This window comes from Pungitius pungitius, chromosome 6, assembly GCF_949316345.1.
Source record: "Pungitius pungitius chromosome 6, fPunPun2.1, whole genome shotgun sequence".
In the NCBI taxonomy this organism is placed as follows: Eukaryota; Metazoa; Chordata; class Actinopteri; order Perciformes; family Gasterosteidae; genus Pungitius; species Pungitius pungitius.
In genome coordinates this window covers 12,196,955-12,205,501 of record NC_084905.1, presented here as the reverse complement: position 1 = coordinate 12,205,501, position 8,547 = coordinate 12,196,955, and the positions used below count along the sequence as shown (strand labels likewise).

At 41.8% G+C, this 8,547-nt stretch overlaps 2 protein-coding genes across 7 annotated transcripts; one reads left to right on the top strand and one right to left on the bottom strand.

Moving 5' to 3' along the window:
• The first annotated feature begins 567 nt into the window (after positions 1-567).
• Positions 568-3,807, top strand: LOC119195660 (retinol dehydrogenase 14-like). Of its 5 annotated transcripts, XM_037450781.2 has the most exons (8): positions 568-704; positions 815-856; positions 1,497-1,604; positions 1,712-1,770; positions 1,964-2,120; positions 2,257-2,373; positions 2,467-2,671; positions 3,110-3,807. In XM_037450781.2, exons 5-8 carry the CDS (start codon positions 2,003-2,005, stop codon positions 3,204-3,206), a joined length of 537 nt encoding a protein of 178 aa, XP_037306678.1. In that variant the 5' UTR covers positions 568-704; positions 815-856; positions 1,497-1,604; positions 1,712-1,770; positions 1,964-2,002; the 3' UTR covers positions 3,207-3,807. The 5 variants fall into 5 exon arrangements, with proteins under 5 accessions (XP_037306678.1, XP_037306679.1, XP_062419173.1 ...); XM_037450782.2 differs by lacking the exon at positions 815-856 and having other exon boundaries at positions 583-795; XM_062563189.1 differs by having other exon boundaries at positions 583-856.
• Positions 3,354-7,158, bottom strand: ankrd34c (ankyrin repeat domain 34C). Of its 2 annotated transcripts, none has more exons than XM_037450776.2 (2): positions 6,824-7,158; positions 3,354-5,944 (listed from the first exon to the last, which is right to left on the bottom strand). In XM_037450776.2, exon 2 carries the CDS (start codon positions 5,903-5,905, stop codon positions 4,319-4,321), a length of 1,587 nt encoding a protein of 528 aa, XP_037306673.1. In that variant the 5' UTR covers positions 5,906-5,944; positions 6,824-7,158; the 3' UTR covers positions 3,354-4,318. The 2 variants fall into 2 exon arrangements, with proteins under 2 accessions (XP_037306673.1, XP_037306672.1); XM_037450775.2 differs by having other exon boundaries at positions 3,354-5,949; positions 6,824-7,157.
• Positions 7,159-8,547: the final 1,389 nt, after the last annotated feature.

Genomic DNA, 8,547 nt, shown 5'->3' with positions numbered 1-8,547 from the left:
TATCAATATAGTAGGTCTTAAAGCAGGGGCATAAGAATTATTTACTCAAAGCATAATGTTAATAAATAAAATGGATGTTTAAAACCCAACACAAGCTGTTAATGTGCAATGCAATGTGTGATAAATAGCATACAATTTCGACCTCAGCCATCATTATCGTAACCAGTCATCTTCTGTCAAAACATCACATAGTTTTAGGATACATTTATTTACTTAACTACAAGCCTTAATGTGTTTCCCCTTATTACCAATACAACATTTAATATGTACAAACATTTATGTAGTTGTTGATCACATATTTGGTATCAGAAGAGCAGCAAGTTTCGATTGAAACTTTAAAAATGACAAAATTCAGCATTTTAGCCTGGATTTTATTTAGAACATATTCTCTAAAAACATGCATTTACTTCAGTTCATTTTACACAATTCTGGTCATTAAGATGATTTTAATGGCAGTGGCTATTGCTGTTATTACTTATATATTTCTATTTCACGTTTTGTATTTCATATGGTGTTGCCTAACAACAACCAATAGGATTCGTCTAAAGGACCATAGTGGGCGGTACTTCCTGGAGGAAAGCAACGTGGCTATTTAACGTCAGCTGTTGACACGGAACACACAATAGACGGTTAACTAACATCTGTGTATATATACGAAATACAACGTCAGTTGAACTCCAAGCGGGAAAGGCTGCAAGAACAGTGTAAGGATCCGCAGGACGATGCAGACCTTCACGACGATTAGATCGATTGTTTCCCAGTATCCTTAAACCATTGCTGCGGTGACAGTGACGGGTAAATTGTTTTGTTGCAGCGTCTCGGATCTCGTCTCTGTCCACGAACACCAACTTACTTGGTTAGTGAGGTAGTTTATTTGATGTTTTTAGAATAAGTGAGGTTGTATGCTTAGATGATGAAAATTCACTTTCTCAAACGTATCTCCATCAAAAATGAAATACTACAACTTAAATATTTGACAGTATTTGCTTTATTTGTGTGTAACATCATTAAAGCACAGCTGCAAAATGTGTACTTATACTCACTATTCCATAATATGAATAGGGGGATGGCTGTATACAGATTTATTTGACCTGTCCTGATCCTCAATTAGATTAAAACAGAATGAAGCTAAAATGTCCATTGTGGTTCTATTTAAGAAAGGGATCCTGAAGAAAGACAAAACAAAAGACTAAACAAAGTTGTCTGAGCACCCAAGAGAGACTTTCTAAGATATAGATTTTCAGGAATCCCAACTACTGTAATAAAAGTAAGAAAGATAACAAAAAGCTGATTGTTTATGATAACCAGGAACCAACTTCAAAGATTTTCTCCAAGCAAATATTTGGCATTTTTTATTGAACGACTAAAACATTTAACTGATTAACAAAAGAGTTTCCAGTTGTTTTAAGACCGCTGACAAGAGATATGGTACAAAATTGGAAGTTTTTTCTCTATAAGGGTGCAGATGAATGTCCTCTGTGTGTTCACTCTAACAGGAGTCGTATTATTTGGTGTGAAGAAATGGTCGGCAGGTGGAGTGTGCCGTAACAAAGCCTCGCTGGGAGGAAAGACCGTCTTGATCACCGGCGGCAACACTGGGATTGGCAAGGAAACAGCCGTTGACCTGGCCAGAATGGGCTATCAAATTATACTAGTTTCATATTTTGTCAATATCTAATTCAGATTAAAATAATATGCTTGTGTGTTTCAGGCGCGAGAGTCCTTCTGGCCTGTAGAGACATTGACCGAGCCAATACGGCTGCAGAAGAAGTGAGGAAAAGGAGCGGAAATTACAACGTTATTGTCAAAAAGTTGGACTTGGCATCTCTACCATGGTAGAGATGCCAAGTCCAACTAAATAAAAGTACGAAAAAAGTAAAGTAAATAAAAGTAAAGTAAATAAAAGACTGCAGTCTTTTATTTACTTTACTTTTATTTACTTTACTTTAAATATTACTTTTAGGTATTATGAGCTGTCCGAGATGGAAAACTGAAGATTGAGATGCGGTTTGGTGTGAACCACCTGGGCCACTTCCTGTTAACAAACTGTCTGTTGGATCTCCTAAAGAAGTCTGCTTCCAGCCGCGTCGTCACTGTCTCCAGTTTAGCTCACGAAAGAGGTTCAGTTTTTCTTTGTTTTAAATTTTCTCGAAGTATTCTTAATTCTTTAGTGAAAAATGCTTTCCTTTTCAGTGGCATTTATTAATAAATAATACATTTAATGGTTATTGAATGATTGATTAATTCACTCAACAGGTCAAATCTATTTTGATGACATACATCAGGAAAAGGATTACCAGCCTTGGAAAAGCTATTCACGAAGTAAACTAGCTAATGTTCTCCTCACAAGAGAGTTGGCTAACAAGCTGCAAGGTATGAAACATTTCTCGCACCAGACATTACACATTTTAAATAATGCATCCACTTTATAGATAGTTTATGTCGTACGTTTTGTCAAATTTGCAGGCACCGGAGTAACTGCCTACAGCCTCCACCCTGGTGTAATCCGGACAGAGCTCGGCCGACACTTCAGGCCCTCAATGTCCCTTTGGAAAAGAATTGCGTATACCCCACTCACGTTCTTCTTCAAGTCTCCAACCCAAGGGGCTCAGACGACCATCTACTGCGCTGTGGAGCAAAGCCTGCAGAATGAAAGTGGACTCTACTACAGGTCAGTCATTGTAAATCCTTATGTGGTTGCTTCCTTATAAGAGCTGAAACAGCCACCACCGTCCTTAACATCAATATACTGCCATTATATGGGGATAATGGGGTTACATGTGCATATTCCCAAATATAACAATATTAAATTAAATTCAAGTTTTGAGGCCATCACACACAAAATATATCTATACATTTTTGTTTTGCCAAGAATCCTTTTTTGTGGCAGTGATGAATATCCCTCTAAAACTACTTAAATTACAGTCATAATCTTGAACAGAATGCCCTCATAGTACCGTAGTATCCTGTCCTGTGTTCTTAGTGACCCTGTGATATCCACCCGGATTCATCATTGTATCCTGAATGAAAACTTGTACTTCTAACTTAACCAGCATTGTTGTAACGGATCAAGCCACATGTTTAAGACTCAATTCTGCTCTGATTGCAGCGACTGCCACCCTAAAACCGCTGCTCCATGGGGTCTGGATGATGAAGCTGCCAAGGAGCTGTGGGATCTGAGTGCCTCTATGGTTGGTCTGATATAATCACAGTGACATCCATGATTCGTCATCATCTTCATAGTACCATCGGACTGCCTGAGGAAGGACCTGTACTCTCTTTAATGAGCATCTGCGTTGCTGCAAACAGCTGAGCTCCTACTCGATGTGACAAATGAGTAAATAGACAGAAAGTCACAAGTGATAGACATTTATTACGAATATACAACAAACTAATTGCAAAAATACTATGGATTTAATTGTTTTTTCTCAAACGGTAGCAATGCTTTACAGCCAAGTTACATGGAAGCGGTATGATCTTTAGTTTCGATTGCCATTAGCGTGAAATGACATTTTAATTGACAAGTTTCACCAATGCTTTGTTGACCAAGGGCTCAAATTCCATTCTTTACTTGATTTCATCATAGAAGAAATACATGTGATTTGAAGGTTTTTGTAACACTGTTGATAGCAACATTTTTCTATTGGGCAATAAAGCGCTGTATACATAGCCCATAATTTTACCTTTTTGTTGAGGCATATTTTTCATTCATTCACATCACGTATATTCATTTTGTTTCATCTGAGTCCAACAATATTGAAATGAAACACATTTTGGTTACATTAAAAATGCTCCTAATACATTAAATGTATCTGTCCACTGTTTTTTTTTGTTTCTTTATCTTAAAGGCACTTTGTACAAAATTGCTACAAACAGTCAAATCTCATCTTACTCAAAGCTACATCTCAGACAAGTGCATCACATTTTCTTTTAAAATAAAAAAACCCATTAATGGTTCTAATTACATTTGCACAATGTGCACCCAAGTGGCCTGCTGGCTACAAATGGACCCTGTGTGTTCCCTACGCATTACATCTTCATGTAAGAGAGCTAGTTCAGAGGAAGAGGACCATGTCTTGGTATTTACATTCAATACTGTAATACATATAAGTCAAAATATTCTGAACCCCATGGTTGGGTGTAACACAGGGAAATAGTCTATCTATATTGCTCAGTATTAATATCTCTATACTTAAAAAAAATTTTTTTATACATTATTCAACATCTAGATGGCTGTGAGTCTACACAGGGGAACCTATGGATGTACTTCCTGACAGTTCTACTCCCACAACATGTGCTGCATAAACACCATCACTAACTAATGAGCCATCTCTTCAAAATCAGAAAGCTGCTTCATCTGCTCCACTTGCATAGAGTGCCTTCTCACAAGTTTTTTCTTGGACTTGAGGCCACCTCTCTTTGGTGTGTTCGGTGCTACTGGAGCAATCGATCTGATACCTGTGGCCAGGGGCGAGGAAGGCTTGCTACTAGCCCCAATGTCAGGGATGGGAGGGTTCGGGTTGAAGTTGAGAGGGGGGAGATGGCCGGGCCTGGTGTGGGAGATGTGGTCCAGCAACAGCGTGCCCGAGCCTCTCCTCTCCAGGAGGCCTGTTGCACGTCTGTGGGCCGTGCTGGGCGAGGACGTGCTGGCGTTGCTATCCAGAGATTCTCTGGAGCTAGTTAGCATCGCTAGAGGAGAAGTGTTCAGTTTCCTTCGTTCCACCGGGACTTTAGGAGAGTCTAGCATGGCAGAGCCTGAGTAGAGCTGGGAGTCTGAGTCATAGTGATCCGTCTCCAGATGTCTCCTGTGCACGGTGTCTCTCAGACTGGCAAGTCCACCGGTGCAACTGCTGCCCTCCTGCTCCGTGGGGACGGTGCTGCGTCGTACCAGCGACTGGTGCTGGCCCAGAGATCTCTCATACGAGGCTTTGGACGTCGGAGGAACTGATATTGAGGTTGTGATTTTGCAGGGTTGTTCACCCACCAGCGGAAAAAAGCTGTCCTTTCCGTCCACACTGCTCTGTCTAGATAAAGCTGACCTCTTATTCAGACAGAGTCCGTTGACCCCTGCGGCGACATCGTCTTCCGAGCTGGCTTTTTTACTCTCCTCATAGGCGGCCGCCGCCAGGACTGAGGGAGCAATCAGCCCCCAAGGCTCCGACTGCAGCCTCTTCAGCTGAGGCAAACGGGCACGTTTGGGGTTTGCTGGCCGGCGTGCCGGAGAGGTCGGCCCGTTGGCGAGCTTCGCAGCTGAACTGGAGGTTTTCAGCTTGGTCTGGAAACTGAAAACCGTGTTTTGTTGCTCTTGCTCAGTTGTGGGCGATGCAGTGACGTTGATGTCAGACGGAGAGGTGCAGTATGCCTGGGAGGACTTCTCATCCAGCTCTGGTGATGGGGGGACATTCAGGTACTGTTTGGTTGTTTTAGTGCCGGACGGTGACTTATCCGTGGTGATTATGATAACCTCCTTGCCTTTCGCTTTGCAGGCGTCCAAGAGCAGTTTCAGTGTCTCCTTATCATCTGCATTGATGGCATAGACCAGCGCCGAGGCCCCGCTCCTGTCCTCCAGACTGGGGTCAGCTCCGTTTCTCAGCAGGTGCTCTACCACCTCGTGTCCAGCCCTGTGGATGCAGGCTTGCATTAGAGCGGTCTTACCAGCTTTGTCCTGTATGTTGGGGTCCGCCTGGTTGTCCAGCAGATATTTCACCAGCTTTGACTTGCTCACGCTCTGCTGGTCAGTGTGTGTGGACATGCAGGCCACCATGAGTGGTGTCTCTCCACGTTCATTGCTCTCGTTGATATACGCTCCTCCTTCCAACAGGAGCCTGGTGAGTCTCAAGCGTCTGAGCCACACCGCCTTCAGGAGTGAATTTCCATCCGTCCGCAGCTCCAGTATATCTGCCATCTCCCAGCCAGTCACAGATTGTGTTGAATTTACTGCTCACTGCCCTTCGAACAAAATATTGATGTAGTTAGCACTCATGTTGTCTGTTTCTCTCTTTTGCCAAATCACCACCAGCAGGTGGCGGTCTTTTACAACGATACAGTAAAAAACACAACTTACAGTTCCACGTTTTCGATATAGGAAATATATATATATATATATATTCTTTATATAAAAATGACAGTGATGTGTAAAATGTTTTTGTTGTTGTTGTCCAAAGTGGAGACTGATCATCCCCCCAAAAATCCCATGCACGAGACGGCATGGTAACAGCACCTGTTAGATTCTGAAACGATGGACGATCACGAGATTTCGATGTCAAAATCAAAGTTTATTCTGTTATCCCTGTCAATATGGGAGCTCACGTTTGTCTTTTTCCAACATGTTTATGAAAGGGACGGAGAACGTAGAACAAAAGCGTCCTTCACCCTTTGAGTGCGATCGTCTTTTAAAAGGAATATTCGATAAGAGACTCGACGACAACGAGATTTATTAAAAAAATTCCAACAAATAAAATAAAATAGTGTCAAACCCAATCAGCTCAGACAGGCGACATGACATATCGCGGAGGAGTCGCTGTCCATGGTTCTCATTTTGGATAACTTAGCGAAACAAACGCTCTCCATTGCAATTATTTTGGTTTGTCGACTTTCCCCGTTAAATCCCGCATTTGAGATTGTGTTTATTTCATAGATTTGTATTCAAATTGTATTTAACCGTATACATACATCTCACGTTAGGTGTAAGGTGATAGGCGAACCGCATTCTCCTCAAAGACGCACAAAGCAGCGACGCAAAACATACAGTTGAATCATTTTCAATCATTTTATAGTTTTTTATCATTTTTCAGGGCAAGTAAATGTCTGTTTATTGTCTTACCTGGTCACGGGAGAGGTTTCTCATGCTCAAAGTATCCAGCGCTTTCCCATGAGGCAAGAAATCGTGGGGAAATAAATGATTCAGATCGAAAGTTTCCCGCAGTTCTTCTCGCAATGTCCTTATTTTTCAACCGCGACTGGAGCGACCCAGTTCAGTACACAGGATGCCGAACCTCTCTGGACACGAGCGGTGCAGCTTTTGTTATGGAGGCTCACTACATCAGTCCAATGGGGAGTATTCCGCTCACTGCGCACTCAAGGATCACAACCCGAAGGTGCTAATGGTTATAAATAACTTACTTTCTTGCTTCTTGAATGAAACGTGTATTCTCCTGACGTCAGAGTATGGTCGACCAAAAATAAATAGATGATGAAAACCTCTGTCGGGATCTTGATAACCTGCAGCACACAAAACAAGACAAGCGGTACCACCCAAACACATGCTAATGTTATGCGTATTGTTATTTTAATCATTTTAAAAGGACAATTTGTAAATTAAAGCAACTAACACTGTTGGGCCTTTACATGGGGGGGGGGGGGGGGGGGAATTAGGAATAACAGCTCACTGAATATTCCTTTTATCATTTAATAAATGTCTGAATCTATGCTTCAGATAATACGCCACAGCTATGAATACGATTTAATTTATTGAGTGTGGAACATCAGTGACAGTTTTTAGAAAGAAAAAAACATCTTCCCATACACCATGTAATAAAGGGCATGTTTATATATATATATTGCACAATTAAAGAGGCCAAAACTTGTAACAAGCATCACAGCTATACAGCCTAATAGGGACATTTCTATTTTTAGGTTGCTATGAGACAGCGCAGAAGCAGTTTCTAATGAGAACAGTGATGTTCTCAGCCCCGCAAGGAACAGGTAAATCAGACACATAACATTCCACCAGGGACCACAAAGCCTTTGTGACATTTACTCAAATACTTTTTTGATCCCGTATTTTTCTTTTCACTTGCGCAGGTAAGCTTCAACCACCATCGCCACGTTCAATCATTAGTCCTGTGACCCCTGCTCTCTTTCTCTGAGACTGAGACTGATCACTTTATGACCCATCCAAACACTTGATGTCTCAGGACTCCCGTTGTCAATGCTGCCAGTGATTTCTCACCTGTGATTGCCTTCTGAGCCCCTGGGGACTTGTTGTTCACGGCATTTGGAGAAGCAGCACAGTCGTCCAAGTCAAAACAAAAGTATGCCTTGCCTTCAAGGCACAATGTAGGCTGAATGCATAATGATAATGTCAAGCAACCGGCATCATATGATTGTTTTTATTCTAGGGATTGGTCGTCTCAAAGCTTTTGTGCATAGAAAATCTTAACTCCAACAGTTTTTAAAATTACGTTTAATCTAAAATCTTTGTTGATTGTAATTTACCTACATGATGGACAGAATTACGGTCCACATGGCCACGAATGACCAGGGGACAGACAAAGGCCAAAGCTCACTGGTTTAGACATATTCATTAGCAGTGGGAGCCACACGAACGTCAGCAGTCCTCAAGCAGCGTGATCTTTGCCCCATCGATGCTGTCGTCCCCGGTCTATTAAAGGGAAAATAAATAATTAAAGTGGAGAGAATAAGCGCTGTCACCCCTGGGAGCAGTTTCCATTTTCAGATATCTTACATCGCAGCTGCTGCTCTTCCTCCCCTCCTTTCTAAAAATAACCGTTCTTTCAGTCTGCATTGTGAGATTGCTATTCAACA